Genomic DNA, 19,277 nt, shown 5'->3' with positions numbered 1-19,277 from the left:
TTTTTTTTTTTTGGCTACCGACTTGCTGAGCTTATGATGTGGTTTCAGATGTTTGTGAACTCAGATAAGTTTGTAGTGGAGGAGGGGTTGGTCCATGTGAGTAATGCTTGAGTCATTTAAACACCTGTGTACAATGTACCTGGTTTATAGTGTTTCAAAAATCCCCCTTATATGTCACAATCTACTCCTGGAGTTTATATAGAACCAGGTCGACACGTTTTAATGCTAAATAAACAGAATTAATGCAATACAATAATAAAGATGGTTTCAAGACTCATATTTGATTGGACATTCCAAGAGTGTTCAACAGCACTAGCATTTTTTGCCATCTCACTCGGCTTATCTGTGTTTGTGTGCCCCAGACAAACTGTCAGGAGATTTTCAGGTTATATTGTTATGCTAGGAGGTTGTGATAAGCAGACTTTCTTTATAAATGAGTCATTTGAATCACAACTGATTCGTTCAAAAACTCTAATTCATTCTGGAATGAACGTCTAGTAATTCTCTACTATATTGTAAGCATAAACAATATGTGACACAATGTCCAAATTCATTGTATTCATAGACATAAAAAGTACCTGGATGACCTATTTAGGATGAGATTTTGAAGTGCACATCCACAGACACTTAAGTATCCCATGAGGTCATAGGAGAGGAGTTATGAATGCAATTCAACGCCATAAATCACATGCCAAAATGGCAGACGTTGTTAATCTGCATATTATTCATACTACACATTCATACAATATAAAACAGACTTTTAACTGTCAGAAAATAAAGTTCTTCACCAAATGTAGTGCCTACTAAGAACGTATGTGCTTTCAGAGGCAGCTAGAGTCTGCATTTCCATTAAAGATTTGCACAAACCTTTTGTGATATTTTATAGATGTTGGAGAAAAAGAATTGTGAAATGATAGCGTTTCCATTAACTGATCTTATGTGACTAAAATGTAATTATTTCCTCTTACGATAAGTCATGGCAACAGAGGTTGGTAGATTAACATGCATCGAAGCCATCGCACTAGCCATAATTTTTAATCGTAGGAAACATAGTCGTGCATCTTTAGTGAAGCAGCACAGAGGGCCGCATCTGGGATGCTTCTGAAACTAAGGGGTTATCCAAGCATTAATGGTGGCCACGTATGAGGCGTTTCTTGAAGGTTTTAGTTATAGTTAAAGAATTATCATGTGAGTTTTACATATACCAGATGACCTGTAATTGCGAAAAAAAAAAAAAAAAAAAATTCCATTGCATTTTTGCGGAATATTCTTTTTACAAATTTCCTGAAAGACCACCTTATGCGAGTGTAGAAACTTTTTCGATATATGGGAGTTTTTGCGAAATTTACGTGTTTCCATTGGGTGTAAGTTGCAATTTCAATTTGCGCAATTTCTTAATCTTTAGTTTTGTGAATATCGTCACCTGTAACTCCAAACAAAGTAATTTGTCATCAGATCATTGTAATTAGCAAAAATAGTATTTATTAAACATTTCCCTATATTGAACTATGCTCAAGTCCATCCATTACTTGAAAGTAGCATCTAGTTTGGCGGCTGGGAAAAGATGATTATTACATATGGGGGTTTCCAAGGAAAAGTCTGTGAGTTTAAATGCTTGTCTAAAGGGATTAAATATTTAGAGAGTGGAAATTACAACTGGACTTGAGGAAAACTGTGATGGGGAGAATGGTGACTTCATTGTATTCTGCACCATCCACCAGTGATGCTGATTTACAAGATTTAGCCTCCACTTCAAACCATTCTATATGTGGGGACTGAGGTCTACTAGACATGTCTTACTGTGAAACGCTCAGACACCTGATGCCAGCTCAAGGTTTCATTATTGGCAAAAGCCTCCAGTAGGCCTCAGGCTCCAAACAGACACAGGAAAGATGCTCCAGTTCCATCAGCATCTCATCCTCCTTCACTTTCTACCATCCTCTCTAGACAGCTTGCAGATCGATGTCAGCAGTAGACACTGATCATCATGCATAAATAATCCAGGACTGTAAAACAGAAGTGCCTGTTTCTTGGGCTGAAGAGAGAATGCTCTGACGTGTCAGGAGTGAGAGCTGATCTCCTTCGCCTTACTCAAGACACAATGGCAGCTTATTTAATAGATGAGATGGCATATGGAGACACTAAATATATATACTAAATAATGTGCTTCTTTAGGATGTTTTTTTTTTTTTTTTTTTGGCACAACTGGCAAATTAACAATTTTGTCGTCCTGAGCTCTTCGCAACATCTGCTGAGATAATGATAAGAAATGTTAAATTCAAGGGTGTTCAAATTCTCAGCAGACCTTCACTGCTCTCTCCACCTATTTCTGAAGCTCTGCACATGACCCAGTAGTTCAGATCGCTCTGATCAGGAGATTTGTCTCTTGCAATCTCTGAGAGATTTACATACATCCTGGGCTGTCCGGCCTCTCTAAAGCCAGCTAAGAGCAGATGTCCTGTTCCTCACTGATAACATAATGTGTAAAGAACAGAGAAATTAATCAAACTCGCCCAGAGTCACCAGCCTGTAAGCAGAGATTCTCTGATTTATCACTGCAGAGCAACATGATGTTCCTATGAAGGCTTATGTAACAAAGCTTCCTTAATGAATAACTACTTTTGACCAATTTTATAAGACATTTTTTAATTGGTCATTTTCTAATGTTGTTGTATACTTCATAATTCATGCACATTTCCATGTTTTTAAACATTTAAAAAACACTGATCTCAATGTTTTGAATCCTAATTTTACTTGTAGCACTTAAAACCAATTATTTTTTATTTTGGTTTCATTTTTATATATATATATATATATATATATATATATATATATATATATATATATATATATATATATATATATATTAAGACAAACTAGTGCATTTTGCCATTTTTTGTTTATTCTTAAATTACATTTTGATGTTTAAATTTAAACTAAACTGATTTTAGTTTTTAGAGTTTTTTATTTATAAGACACAATAGTATAAATTGGCAAAATAGGAGCCTTCATTTAATCTGATATTGAAATACTGTATGGATATCTAATACAAGTCAGGTGTGTTTATATCAGTAAAATGCAAATAAGGATCAGGTTTGCAAATGATTTTCAATGAGAGTTCATGGAATTTGAATTTGCATAATCAAATGAGTCTAACAGATCCTGCTGGAGTGAATTGACACAAAAGCACCGATACCCGCAAACAGGAAAAAATAATGGAGCTATGGCTCTGGGAATCCCATCAGCACGAATGGGTGATGGTTAGACATGAAGGGTGCGTCCTGGCACAGCTGTCCCCTGGGGTGTGGGAGACAGCTGTCCCAACGTAACAGAGCCAGTAGTGTTCCTGGAAAAGTGTCGATCAGCAGAGCTCGCATGTCTGGGCCTTCTTGTGCAGTCGAAACAAACTCAGCGTGTGAATGAGCCGTGTTGTCATAGGCAGAGACAGGCGGCACAATGGAGAGGCTCAACATCAACCCGGCAGCGGGTACAAAGAACTGCCCTTCAGTACACGCTAATAACTGAAGCCATTCAATCGAGCATCACTCGGAAACACTGTAAAACACTACATATATCCTGGGAAAAGCGCAACTAATGGAAGTCGCCTTCTACGGAAGTTCAGCGTGAAGATAACAGCCTGTTAACGCTGGATCCTAAACAGATGCTTCTCAGTAAAGCTGCATGTGTATTTTGGGTTCCCGAGTTTTAGACTAACCAATTAAGATTTGTTTTGCATGATGTAAAAATAGCCCCGCCCACAGTAAAAATATTTTAAATCCAAAAATCAACCAATGGAAAATGAAGTTTCGATAACCCATGGTATGGCAGTAAAGTTCCTTGCCAGAACCTTTCCGTCGGTCTTAGTATATGGATTAACTAAAGAAGAGTTTCGTTTTAAATAGGAAAAATATAAAAACTCTTTGGTCATTTTTGAGCGACATGCTAATGGTCTAATCATATTCAATGATCTATGCTAAACTAAGCTAAAAGTAATCTGCTGAATGGATTCGAAAATGGTAGAACTCAACTGTTTAAATCCAGGGTAGTTGGGAAATGAGCCTAGTTAAAAAAAAGTGGAGTGTTCCTTTAAGTTGCCTTTTAAAGGTGCTGTTTGTAGGATTGACACCAAGTGGTTGAACTAGATATTGTAGTCCAAATTCAAAATATTGGAGAGCGTTTTCTTCACCCGGCCTGTCCTCCTCAGACTTGACGCACACACAGGTTGACAGATTGACAAGACCAACAGGAAAAGCGTACTTGACGATGAATGAAATGAAATGAATTCCATTTTGTTTTCCACCAACTTGCAACCCCAGATGCTGAAACACAATCGGGTAAACTGGCAGTGGGCGGGTCTCACAAACAAGACTTTCCGACATTCTGGCCCCGAACACACATTTTCAAAGGAGAATAACTGACTGTAGTATTGTTTTTCAGATAAACAAATATGTAAACTTTGTTTCTTAAATATCTGCAAGCATATTATGTTTTTTTATACTTTAGTAGAGTCAAAAACATACATACAGCATCTTTAAGTTAAGTTTTATATAGATGAGGAGCAGGAATTCAGTCCAATGAGTTTGTAGTGTGGGCGGAGCTACTGTCACAACTTCCACTGATCTAAATTCCTTCAATTTAATAAACAGGAAATGAGCACCATGTGACGGTTACAATACAGCCATGATAACAAGGGAAAAAATAGCCTTCTTTAATAAGTTTAGAAAATTTCAAATGTAAAGTTATTTTTATATTAAATATTTATGTTTAATAATAAACGTGTAATATTTGTTTAGAATCCTTAATATCAAAATAATACAGTTTTAGTATTAAAATATTAAGACCAAGTAGGCATAACTAGTTTTTTTTTTTTTTTTTGGCAGCAAAGCACAGTCACTACGGAATTTTTTTTAATTAATTCTTTCAAATATTCAATATTTATAATATGAAATATAATTTTTGTATTAAAATACTTTTTTATTATTTTAATTTAATTATTTTAATTTATGTTTTAAACACATAAAACATTAAGAACAAACTGTTTTTAATATCAACTTGTTTCTTATTTTTTATTTATACTGTGCTTGTGCAAACAAACTCACTTAAAAAAAATATCACTTGCTGGACGTCTAGTTGACCATCCCTCTGCCGTATCCCTAGTCAGTACATTGTATCAGGACTCTCTTCAAATTTCACTAAGCACTTGAAAACCCATAGAGAGGCAGAGCATCTCTAAAAAGGGAAATCAAACAAACTACCTACTGTCAGTTCCATTCCAAAGGATAAACTCTGTTTTTCAGCATGATCAACAACCTATCATGTATCAAAAGTGTCACCTATAGATAAAGCCGAGTACATTCCTCGTATCAGATGGATGTGCAGATGTGCTCCAGAGATTTCCTGACTGTAATCCAATCAGACAGCGGCCAGATGATGAATGACAGAGAGACGAGGCAGTGAAGAGGCTGAGATCACTTACCCAGACCGGAGGTGTAAATGGCCTTAACGGACTTCTTCATCTTGTAAAGGACACTGCGGTCCACATCGAGTGCCTAAACACAGAAACAGAAAGAAACGGAGAGATATAATATGTGCATCCCAAAGCCTTTAGGACATTAATACAGATCCACATTAACAATAGTCCTACTGCACCACACACATTTATCAAAGACCCTTAATTATATTTATGTTACATTCTAATACGAATCTCACACTTACACTGACCCAAGTGTGTGTGTGTGTGTGTGTGTTCATGGGGCCAGACCCTGCTGTCTTCAGTCTGCAGGTGATTCATTATTCAAAAGCAAGCTCCTAAAAATACTCCAAAACAATCTCTGCACTGCAGGAGCAGCGGAAGTCTGCAGGCAGGACTGCACAGCTGAATCTGTGCATATTCACAAAACAAACCTCTGCAGGAGCACTGCATCGCAGGACGCAACACACACACACACACACACAGCAATACAGCATTCCAGAAGAGTACGAAGCATAAGCAAGAAAATAACAGACTTTAAAGGATAAATCTGAGTGTTGTTATTGTACACAGTTTTATGATTCAATTCAATTGTGATTCACAAGCTCTTGATTTGATTAATATATATGATGTAACCACATTTATTTGGATTTGTTACAGTTATAATGTAATTGTTGATTACATATGAAAGACATGCTTGCTTCAATAAAATGGATAACTCTTCATTACTCATTTCACAATATAACATTTTATTATTTCTTTAAGTAAACGGCTACATTTTGTTATTTTTCAGCCTTTTGACAATATCTATGTATATCTGCTCTCAAATGGCTTGAAAGGGTTAAAGAGAACAAAACATATTCGAAACATGCCAAAAAATGTTGAATATAAAATTATATTGATTGTATTTATATGTTCCTAATATAAAAAAACTTAAATAACTGTAAAATAAATAATTAAAATATTGCCTTTGTGTAATCTTTAAAAAAGAAATCAGTAAATTTGGTCAACTGAAACCGATTCATGGAAATTAAATCACATTTCTTAACTTTTAATGCTACCTTTTTTTTTAAAGTCATATAATCACAAAAATATTTAGACCAAATTATGCAGCCCTACAAACAAGTTCAGCAAAACCTGTTTTTTAATTAACAAACACACACATTTTTGCACAATAAAATTGCAAAAACAAACAATTATGATTTAATTGTTCTTAAATCATGCAGCCCTGACAGCATACCATTCAGTACCACAGCAAGGTGAAACCTAAAAAAATATAATGATACCAAATCAAAAATTAGCATCAGGCATTGAAAAGGGAAATAGTGTCTCAACATAGTAGTTTCTCTACAGAAGCAGCCCAGTTCAGATGCGGTCAACCAATCACACATCCTCCAATCACCTCTCAGTACCTCCACGCTGCTTATAATACCTCAGACCTCCAGATAACCCGAATGAAACACTGGCCTCAACATCCTCTGCCTTTGGGCCCTGTTCACAGGAACCTCCGCTGCTCCCAACATAGAAGAATGTAAATCCTGCTTTTATTAAAAACGCTGTGTAATATTTATTGTCATAGGAAAGCTTTCTAGATGCTCGTCTGACGGCTGGCCGTGTTTAATTTAGCGGAGAGTTCGGTTTCAGAGCGGTAGGTAGACTGACAATGCTTTTACTGTTAGCTCGACCGTGAACCACCAAAACCAAGACGCCTGACAAAGCAAAATAAGAGTTTACTAAGAAAACAGTACAGTTATTAATAAACCAAATGATTTCATAAAAATAGAAAGAAATTTACATTAACACCACATTAACTAACCATAGTTTTGTGAAACTACTACCACTTCAGTAACCACCGCCTGTCTCTTTACAATACTGTAATGCTCCGCTACAAAACTTAAGAGATATAATAAGAGTCTGATGTTAGGATGCTGCAAACTCTAAGAGCTTGATACAAATCACATTCAAAAAACAAAAGTTGACAGTTAAGACATAATAATGTTAATAAGGTACATTATGTTTCATATAAATGCTGTTTTTAAAACATTCTACTCAAAGAATACCGAAAAACTAAATCTACAAGTTTCCAGAAAAAGAACTTTGGTGGTAAAATGATGGCATCAGATGACAATAACATGGTCATTTAGTAGCTGTGCTATTAAATATAGGCCTATTTCACATTAAATACTGAATTCCTGACAATGTTTTCCAATGAATCCTCCATTTTTATGGAACAATTCCACACAAAACTGTCAATTTCCCGTCCATAACAGAACAAAGCTCTTCTATTGCCTCACAAAACCATTTGTTTCCTTTTTATGTGCAGAAAAGGCTGCATTAGAGATGTGCAATGTCTGTAAAATCTGACAGAATGATCGAGTAGCTCTCTGTCATCTGAAACCGCTATCAGCCTCCATTTATCTTCATCTCTACGGACCCTCTACTCCTTCACTTAATCTCATTTTACTGCCCTTTATCTATAAGTGAGGCACTCAGTCTGGACAAACTGAGGCCATGTTTTAATGAACGCACATCTCGGAAGGAGATTTGACTTTTGCATTTCCTAAGCTACACCTTCTAGCGAATCCAGAAGGGAAAATTCAAGGCATGAATCTCTTTCCACAGCTCATTGGAGTGCTGTTATGACAACACGGTGGTATTTTTCAACATTAATCTTCATCGGTTTTGATTTAAATCAGTGAGGCACTAAACGGGGTCCTTGAAAGAATGCAGAGGACAGAACTGAATAGGCTAAGTGCCTATCAAACTTCATCAGTCAGCGTTAGCAGAGAAACGAAGAGGGACACACCAAAAGAGACGCATATACCACATTTAGCTTTCGAGCGATATTTTCACTATGTTGGAACACATTCTGACAGACTCCTCTGTGAGAGTGTTGGGTGTTAAATAAGCATGCAGGGATAGACAAGATGTTGTGTTCGGGATTCTGACAGTGTGAAATGAATTACACACCTGCCTCACACTCGCTCTTGATCTGTGGAAATACCTCACTTCATCTGAAACTGAAAAGTGTCCTCTGAAAAGCCTGGTATACACCGTACAAAAATCTGTAGAATCTTTTAAAATATTTCCATGAGTTTAGTTATTATGGGGACATTTCCACGTACCTAAGCATGACGCAGCACAAAACGAAACATGATTGGTTGCTTTACCTGTCAATCATATGGCCTCTTGGGCAGGCCTTGGCCATTCGAAGTGGCCAAGGTTCCCAGACCTTCTGCAGCCAGTATGAAGAGAGACTAGCTGCTGTTATGGTCTTGCGACCAAAGATAGCCTGCCAAAATTTTACTGGCAGTGTCAACGTGACGTGGTGTTCAAGCTTGAATACCATGGAGAAAAAAAAAAAAAAGGAAAACTAGTATGTGGATACTGATGACATAAATTAATCTACACAAACTTGCATCGTGCCCTACGATTTAATAGAGCCCCTTTCACACTGCCATTCCGGCAAATACATGGGTAAAGTGTTCCGGCAATTGTTCCTGGGTTGCTAGATTTTGAACTTTCACACTGCCAGTGATTACCCGGGATATGTGCGTGCTTTCACACACAACCTGTAAAGATCCCGTAACGACACGTGACCTCAGGGCATGACGTGTAATGTACGAGTCGAAAACGTTAGGCACGTTATACTTTCACTGAAGCAAGTGAGGATCTTGGCATCATCTCGGAAAGTGAGGAACTAACTGATCTCTGCTTCATTACAGTTTGCACCTATTTTTTTCATCGCGAACATTGATCTTTCTTCAAAACAGCCGGTAAAAGACTCACACGATAACGCACGTCATCACTTCGACATGGCATTAGATCTGGCTTTTGTTCACACAGCACTCATCCCGGGTTGAACCCGACAAAGTTACTAGGTCCCCGACCCGGGTTCAATGCTGTAATCAATCCCGGGACGTGTTTGCTTTCACACAGAAGGTGACCTGGCAATGTTCCGGTAATTTGTCGGGTCCGACATGCAATGTTAAAGGGGTTTAGTTGTCATCATCGTAGAGTCTACACACATCATACCCAGCTTTATTTGATCCATTCAGAACAGTGGGATTTGTAACAATCTCATAAGATAGCTGAATTTGCACAGTCTGTGGAAGGTATAAGAGTTGTACATTTGTGACCACTCATATGTCCATATGCTTGTTCAGATTTACATATCAACACCTTTACAGTCACTCAGCATAATAGTACATGGAGATCAGCTGATCACAACCGAGGTCATTTACAGAAATTGAGCTAGTTTGCAAAAAAAAAAAAAAAAATGGCATCATAGGAATGATTACACCCATATTCTGTACTCCTAGAGTCATGCAGCGACTGTTTCAGATGGTTCAGTTCAATTTGGTGAACTGGTTCAAATTCGATTTTACCAGCCAGTGTGGGAGCACTGAGAAATTTACACTTGTGCTAAACATTGTTCAAGTAGTGAGGTCAGGGAGGTGGAAAATGATCCAGTAAATTGGAATTACAAAATTGTATTTGATTTTCACTAGGGTTGCAAAATCAATTGATTAATTAATGGGGAAAATGAGAATAAACAGGTAATTTGCAAAACTGCAAATTAGCCTATAAGAGGGAAATTAAATGTAGGTTGAAAAAACATCTCGCAGCACAGTTTTGGTTAAAACAACCAGATTTAATGCAAAATCAGATGAATTTCTACCATGCACATTCATCAATCACATGCACATATCATTTCTAGAATCCGCCCACTACAGCAGGAATATTGAAGTCACACTACTGCATTTGAGCAGTCAAATAAGTTCTGATAGTATTACTATGGAGAATTTGATTCAACTGAGAGTTGGATTTATTGTATTGTAAGTTTAATTAGCAAAATAAAAATGTGTTTATTCATCAGTTAGCTAGCCAGTAAATAAGATATTTTAAATGTAAGCTAGCTAACATAATTTCTTTGCTCATTTAAGATGCCAGCTATCATGGTGCTAGCTAGCTAGCTAAACCATTTTTTCTGCTAGCAAGTTTTTTGTTATCACACAAGATGTAGGTTATGTTCCCGTCTATTCCCATAAATACCAACTTTGAATATTTCCAAAATCCCCTAGCTTAACTTCCCATGGAAAGTTTAAAAAATGTACTGGGATTTTTCAGACTCTTTGCAAAATTATTATTATAAGCGGACTTCAATATGTCCCAAATGGACTTTGTGTTTCATTGCGCTCTTTGTTCTTCTGTTTCCAAAAGTGCAACCATGTCACAATGTCATCTTTGATAGCACTAGATAGTTGATAATAGTTGACACAGCATCTGCCAGAGAAATGAGACATTCCTTGTACTAGCGGTGTCCTGGCATCATTATCTCACGCTGGCGCACAGTGTCCCATCTTTCATTTGCTTTATTTCCGTTAACTAATGTATAACAGACACCCTGAACCCTGCCAAAACATTACAAACCGAAGGTTTGATGACTATCCCAGCACAGTGAAATAGGGACCTTCAAGTCAATATGACGTCAGGCACCATCTGTCCCGCTCCAGTCTGGAAAGCAGCATCTCTGAAGGTGCCAGGCCATTGCTTGGGTGACGGTGTCACTCTATATTCCCCACATTGGCGGGAGAGCACTGGGCTTCAGAGCTTATCACCCTTTCAGGCGGCAGTGACCCTGATTTATGGGACACCAGGGAAGAGTCACACCATGGGCCAAATGGGAAAAACTTTCTCTTATTGCCAAACTGTGTCAAACTGACAGTACCAAGCCTTGATCCAGTGGAGCATTGCTTCAAACAAGGAAAATAATGACCATAATTGAACCCAACTTCCAATATTTAATAGATAAAGTGTCTGAAAGATGCATCAATGATGAGATTTTTTTTTTAGCACATTTTTTTTAAATTAATTTTCCTTCTTTTTTTTCAAACTACTTCAGTACTTACTAATATTTGAAAAACCATTGAAAATAAGAGCAGTGTGTCAGATTATATCTTATTTGCTATTTGCCATTTGGTTTCATTGGTTTCGAAGTTTAATCCACAACACAGGAATGAAAAGTTTATAAAAACGTATTTTATTTTATTCTTAGAAAACATAATGTCTTCCTGCTTGTCTGGAAACCATTATTTAACAACCTCAGCCATATTCACCAAAATCACATGTGTTTAAGCCCTGCTTACCACCACTCGAGAAACAGCCCAACCACAACCGGCCATCAGCCCAAAACAGCTGACCGAAGCAAGGCCCTAATCGGCCGTCTGGCCCGTTAAGCCACACCTGGCCCAATGTGAAGATTTAACACACTAACACTGCATTACACAAGATTTTTTTTTACCTTAATGCCTTTGCAGATTTGAATTAGCATTAAAAAACAGTAACCACACTGTGAAAATTATTACAGTTTAAAATAACTGTATGAATAATTCAGAAAGCAGATTTTTCTACTCCGGTCTTCAGTGTCACTGCTGATTTGGTGCTCAAGAAACATTTATTATTATTATCAATGTTGAAAAGAGTTGTGCTGCTTAATATTTTTGTGGAAGCAGTATTTTTTTAAGATGGATGGATGAAATCCACAGTTCAATCACTGAACATAATGATTCAGGATCACTGCACATGGTGGGATTAACCGTGACCCGGTCTGCATTGTTCCCAGACATGTCTAGAGTAGGTTCACACTCACCCCCTCTATTCCCACCACCCCAAACTGACAAAAACAAAAGCAATTGTGGCCACCAGCATATTTCTGATGCATCACAATCTACTTTGTACTTCCTCTCACCACATGCCTTCTACTCTCAACCCAGATGCCAGTGCCGCCCACTTTGAAGAACAAAGCAGGAATCATGGGAGCGTCGTCTGCGGGGCACGTGCTTGGCTCCTGTCTGGTGTCACTTTATTACATGTCGCACTTTCATCCCCCCAAACCAGACAAAAAACAACGGTCTAAACACACTTGAACTTGGGCCAAAAGAGGCCTGGATCGCAATTATCCAATTCAGCAGGGAAAGGGAGCCGATTAACATCCAGGATTCACAGAAGCACCAGATGTTTTTGCTAGACAAACAAATATTGGGAAGGGTGGTGCAGTTCTGGGTCGCGTTTTCTTCACGTGTGATATCCGACACCGCTGTAGTGTTTGTGAATGGGAGCCATGAGAGTGGCGTGTTATTATGGAGCAGTCTGATAGCCCAGACAGGCAGTAAACTCCACCCTGTGTGGTCCACTCTAGCGACGGAGGCATGGGTGTGCTCCAACTCTCAAGTGCCTAATTTGTCTCAGTTCAAACCTAAAAGAGAGTTCAATTTATCATCATGCAAACAACGTTGTACATTGGTCAATTTAGGTTATTCACTTATTAAAAATACATAACCATTGCAATTTATACACAGAATCAATGCATCTCTTTTTTTTTATCTCTCAATCAATTTAGAACTTATCTCTTATTATTATATATTTTATGACTAGTCACTTAAGTTTGTAAAATGTGATGTGACTTCAAAAAAAACCTGAATGGTATTTTTGAATAAAAAAAAATACTCTAATAAAAATAAAGACATTATATATATTTTCGAGAGAAAAAAAAATAAATGTATAAACATGAAAAAAAAAACATGACTCAGTTACACCACGTTATTTTTTAGAGGTATTAAATTCTAATTTTCTTGAAGAAAAGTTTTTCAAAAATTATGTATAACCAACATGAATACAAAAAAATGAAAATAAAAGAGTACATTTCAAAGCTTTTAGAACATATTTTTGTTTGCGTATGTGTCACTGTGCATATGTAGACTAGTTGTATAAAGCTGCAGTTGTGCTCTTTTTTAAAATAACTAACTTTATTTATCATATGAAATCAAGCACAGAGAGCGTTGGTTTTAGTATATCTACCTTGTCAGCTACACCAAATCCAGATTTTTTTCATTTCACAAGCCAATCTGTTTCTGATTTCCTCAAGCCTCTCAAATTTTGCCTCAAACAGATGTTTTTGAGCAGCGGAAAGGGAACGGATCTGGAGGGTTGCCCAGCATTTTTTAATGCACTCTTTGACTTAGGGTCAAACAGTGACGTCTTCTTGGTGTGTCAAGCATGTAAACAGTAAAACAACTTGCTTTGTCAATAGTGGTGAAAGGAGAGAGAGAGAAAAAATCTCTATTGGATTGTCTGTTTTTCTGAAATGGTCATCTGATTTCTTCACTAGATGTACACAGAGCTATTCCAGGGCACTATAATTGAGTTGTCACTGCCATCCAGAAACAAGAATAGCCTTTTCCCAGTCATTGACTGTTGCAGAAAGAGGAATCTAAAGGAATTCAAAAATACAGCTCTACCGCCATTTACTTTACCACTAAACTCAGGAAACCAGTATCTCACTTGGTATCTGGCTTGACCCCAATCTTTGCGTAAAACAATATCTATAATGCAAACTGACATCCATCTTCACTTCTTGAAATACTAAATGTGGTTTGTAGACACTCATGCAGCATCAAAACAATACAGCATGAATTTCAATGAGCTACACACAGATATGGCATTTTTAAAGAGCTGCACACAAATGAATGAAGAATAGGAGGGCCACTGTGCTGGAGGCTTTTAATATTGTGTGTGCGTAGATTGTATTGAGCTCCATAACTGTGCTGTGGTGTATCCACTCAATAATGCTCCCAGAACACCTTGTCTGCTACACCAGCCCAATTGGGATCACAACAAGGGTTTATTAGCTCAGCCTGCGACACAGTTTGTTCACAAACACACAACAGAGAGGGACCAAGAGTGCGGTAAAAGCAGTTAATGCCACCGTTCTTAAAACAGCAGTAGTGTTTTTTATATTTCAGTTTACACCACAGAACTCATCCTTATCCACCTTCCCACATATTCGCCATCAGAAAATTGCTACTAAACTTCACTTTAATTCTGGAGTACACAAAATACAGTTGATTTAGTGTAAATTGCCTAAAAATGATGCATGACGTAAGCTGCTGTGGCAACGTGGCACATCTAGACGAGCCCACTCAGCAAACCAGCTTCAGACATGAGAGGAGAGAAAACAGAAAGAAAAACGGCAACTCATTTAAAAACACATTACCGGAGTAAAGCGTGCATTCTTTTTTTTGAAGCAATGCAGCTGAAGAGCGTTAGAGTTAGACTGGGTTTTACTAGTTTAAGGAACGATATTGGTTTTACTAGTCTACATACTATGAGGCTGGGTTTTACAACACTGCAAACTGTTACTGACTTGTTACAGACTTCTCTTAGAATAAAGATTAGACTGGTCTTTTCTAGACTATAGACTAGGCTAAACTTTACTAGTCTACAGAATAGGCCTAGACTGGACTTTACTAGTTTACAGAATGATATTGGTTTTACTAGACTACATGAAGCTGGGCTTTTAAACACTGCAAATTGTTACTGACTTGTTATAGACTTCTAAACAACACTGCATCCAGTGGGTTCAACAGGATAGGCAAAAAAAAATAAAAAAATTTTTTAAATGCAAGGACAGTTACACTGATAAGGCTACCTGTCGCACACCTAAAATTGAAATGCAATATTTTCCATTCTAATGTGGATTTATATTTTAAATTCAATTAATATTCAAAATGTGATTTATTTATTTTTTGACCGCCCTACTACAGATACTAAACTTTGCTAGACTGTTGAGTAGACTGGGCTTTACTAGTTTACAGAACAATATAGGTTTAAATAGACTATGAGGCTGGGTTTTACAGCACTGCATTTTTTTTTTTACTATCAAGGCTGGTATTGTAACATTTGACTACAGAAATAAGGCTACTGAATAATCTGTTTTTTTTTTCTAAATTACAGTCTATGTCAGACTACCTACTAAACTGGGGGAAACAGAGTTTAGTAGGTAAACCCAGACAACAGAGCATTCTCGTATTTACTAGATTATTCTGGGATTTACCAGACTTTACTTGAATCATGTTTACTGGATTACAGTTCCAGACTAGGCTTTACTAGACTATAAGACTCAAATCGCCTTCTTTATACTACAGACTAGTCTTCTATTGATTACAGTCTAGGCTAGTGGTCAACCGATATATCGGCCGATATTTGGCTTTTTTTTTCAAATAACGGCATCACCTGATAAGGTTTTCTGCTTGGCCGATTTTTTATTCGCATTATTATCTTTTATTTTGACAGCAATGAGAATCTCCTTGTACGCTGTTATCATTAACAGTACTGTCTAATTCCGGTCGATTAATCAGACAGAACGGTTAAACAAAAGAATGTACATAAGAAGTATTATAATGATTGCTTTTATATTATTAGTAATAGGAAGGCAAACATTATAATAGTTTCTCATCTGCCATGAGCTTTAAACAAATATGCATTTATATAATTTAAACAAATCTTTGAATCTGCTAATGAACATTTCATTTCACAAACCTTACAAACTTATTCAAGTGTTACCCTGACTTTATTTGAATGCACACAAACTTCCCAGAATAATCAGTGCCCTGTTGGTTACAGTGTTTACTTCCTTTTAAATTATATTTTTATTAAATATTTATTTATTTGTGAAAAGTACATTGTCATCTTAAGTTTAAGTAACTTTATTTTATATATATATATATATATCCTTTTCCAAGATATCGGCAGTCAAAAAAAACAATATCGGTCTACCACTAGTCTAGGCCAGCCTTCACTAGACTACAGAAGAAGGTTGGCTTCATTAGAGTACAGAGTAGGCTTAGCTTGGCTTCTACAGAAGCAATGACCTTTACTTTAGTAAATAAATGTTTCTTACAAAATGAAATCAGAATTATGCAATTGGAATTACCTTTTAGAAAATGATGCATGCTGAGAACATGCAAAGTGCAATTTAGTGTCATATAGACAAAGACAAAAGCAATAAAAATGTATTGTTGTGCCATAAATAGAAACTGTTACTATAAAAGCACAATGGACTTTGCTTAAGTGATTTCGCAAGACTAAATGATATGCTCTATTAACTCAAACAGGTTTTATTGAGATTCGTCTCTTGAAGCGTCACGGGACTGCCCTAAGCAACCAGTGTCAAACAAATACGGTCTCCCTCAGGAACGCTGTTAAGTGCTCCATAAAAACGAAGGTAACTCTAGAGCACTAGGGTTAAAATGCTCACCTATAAACACACACGCACACACACCAGTGTGTCATCTCTACCTTAAAACACATTACTAATGGACTCATTTTCCAGGCAAGAAAACAGCACATAATAAAGCTGTGTGGACCACTCTTGATGGCAGTTCAACTCAACAAAACTTCCACTGTTTAAGCTGAGTGAGTGAGTATGTGTGTGTGTGTGTGTCTGTCTGTGTGAATAAGTGAAAAAGAGAGAGAAACAAAAGAAGGGAAAGTGCAACACGCTGCTGTGATCACAGACAACTACCAACTTGACTGGGTCAAAGTCCTTTTGAGAAACCATACAAAACTGAACTGGCACACCATCCTCATTTTAGAAAACATTTAAGCAAATTAAGCATGTGATGTTTGTGATGAGTAGTGAAGGTTCCTCTCTTGAAAGCTCATTAGTTTATACATCCTTTTGCCTTTAGTGGAAGTACTTGTCAACAGGAAGACCTTTTGCCCTGCGGTAGTCACTTCAAAGAAAATAAAAACTGTTTTATGTCACTGGCTACACAGCACATGACGTGTTAAGAGACATGCTGGACTGGACTGACCAAAGCTCTTCCAAAATCTTGCACCTGAGTTGAGCTGTAAACGTAAAAACGCAAACACAATGTTACCTTGCCCATGGGATTAGTGGTTAACCCAAGATCTAAGATGCCGTCTTAAAGGGATGGTGCACCTACAATAAATCAAACTGCTCCAAACCCATGACCTTTTTACTCTTTTTAATTGAATGAATGGATCCCTTTTCCTTCGACACATAACAAATGTCTATATTTATTAAGCCAACTGGACAAGGAAGACAACTGTCAAACAGGTAAAGCCAGAAAACTAACTCCCCCTGAACACTGACAATTTACAGTAGGCCAAATATGAACACTAAACAAAGGAAAAAAGATGTCTGTCTAGTGATTCGTTTGACTCAGACTACCTGAAAAACAAAAGGCGACATGGATAGACTGACATTGGCTCTTGTTTTAACGACTGCTTTATAATTTAAAGTGACTGCAAGGGAGTGTGTAAACTCCAGGAGACCGATGAAGGCTCAATCTGACAAAATTAAGACCAAATGTGTGTGTTGGAGAAGCATTCAATCCCTAAGAAACGGTTCCCACACTCTCCGCATTGAAGAACCACTGTGTACTAACCATATGGAAGAAAGTAAACTGTATTACTACTGCTTGCTTTTATGATCTGTTTGTCTTTTTTAGATCTTTACAGATGTGGTCACTATAAACAGCTGTTGTGTGGAAAGTAGCTGTACAAACATTCTTTAAAAATTAAACTGGTCATGGAAAAAAAAATTTGAAATGCGTGAATAAAAATGTCATTTTGGATGAGCTATTCTTTTTAATGTCAAAAAATGTGAAATTTTAAGTCCTTAAGAAACCTGACAAACCTTTGGAAATCTGCAGGATTTGTATTTGTTTTTCAGAGATAAACGAGCAGAAACTGCCGTTTCATAATCCTCATATGTCTATAAGATTTCAGCAGAAGCATTAAAAATTCAGCTTCTGTAAAAATAGCAGCGCTCAAGAGAGCCTGTCGAAATGTGGACATGCAGGTGGCGTTCGCACATTTTAGAAAAATCCCCAAAACTCCAGATGAACACTCTGAGATCATGACTTTGACTTTTTCATTTTCCAAGGAAATCACTTAGCAATATAAAATAGATTATATAAGCATAATCATAACAATACTTCTGCAAATTTTGAGCAAAACCAATATGGCTGCCAATATACAGTTTAATCCATCCCTCAGCCAATTACAAATTTGATATATAGCAGAAAACAGGATTATGATGCAAGCCGGAGGAAAAGTCAAAAACGTTGCATGCTGTTGGGTTTGCTAAATGAAAAAGTGACAGGCATCTCTGGGAAAAGGATGCCCATCTTTAAAGGAAACAGCAACGAATCAATAGTGAGAACTTAATTAATGAAGAAGTAGAGCTTGACATTTCACAATGGCCCTGAAAAGAGAGTTGTCCCTTGTAAACTGTGACAAACCCCCTGGACGGGACGGAGGGCCTCCCTACCCCCATTAACACTCACTAAACAAAGGCCAGTGCACTTGTACCCTAGCAGATCAATGCACCCTGCTCCACCCAATTAATGGGATTTCCTCAACCGCACTTTTCCAAGATGTCATCAGGGACTCTGGGTCTTTCAGCATCTATCATGTGAGAAAAAGAATTCCAGAATCTGTTGGGAAAGGGCCGTGTCTTTGGCCCAAATCAAAGGGGAAATTTTCCCAGAAAAATCGATGGGAGTCACAGCATGGTGACCACCAGAGAAGCACTTACTCTCAAACAACTCTCCTTTACGGCTGATATCACCAGGGTCGCTTTTCTTTTCCAATCAAATCCTGATGGATAAAGTCCATGTTCATTTTATTTCTTACACTTTCCCAGCTGAATATCTTGTTTCATTTGAAAATGCATCCTGTAAGTAAATGGGATGCAAATGCAATTTCATATTGCCTTTTTAAATTATTCACAAGGGGTGAATTATGGTCTAAAAAGACAGCAGGTTTAAAAAAAAAAAAAGAAAAAACGTCTCAACGTGCAAAGAGAACAGGTGCTAGTGTTGTTTTAGCTTTTGTTCATTAGAATCTCAATTCCTCGTTGCTTTAAACCCTCGAACCTCACCTGTTCCACCGAGCAGCTGTTGGTTCCATCAGCATTGTTGACACTAGTGTTCAA

At 37.3% G+C, this 19,277-nt stretch overlaps 1 protein-coding gene across 3 annotated transcripts in view; it reads right to left on the bottom strand.

Moving 5' to 3' along the window:
* Nucleotides 1-19,277, bottom strand: part of LOC113117278 (arf-GAP with SH3 domain, ANK repeat and PH domain-containing protein 2-like) — a 59,665-nt gene that overhangs the window by 37,168 nt on the left and 3,220 nt on the right. For all 3 annotated transcript variants that reach the window (XR_003294145.1, XM_026285855.1, XM_026285857.1), the window contains exon 2: nt 5,477-5,549. Coding sequence is in view for 2 of the 3 variants with exons in the window: in XM_026285855.1 (XP_026141640.1) it covers nt 5,477-5,549 (73 nt within the window). In the remaining variant the exon portion in view is untranslated. The remainder of the gene's footprint in view (nt 1-5,476; nt 5,550-19,277) is intronic.

The sequence above is a fragment of the Carassius auratus genome, chromosome 17 (assembly GCF_003368295.1).
Source record: "Carassius auratus strain Wakin chromosome 17, ASM336829v1, whole genome shotgun sequence".
NCBI lineage: Eukaryota > Metazoa > Chordata > Actinopteri > Cypriniformes > Cyprinidae > Carassius > Carassius auratus.
The sequence above is the reverse complement of the archived record's forward strand: the minus strand, read 5'-3'. Positions and strand labels throughout refer to the sequence as shown.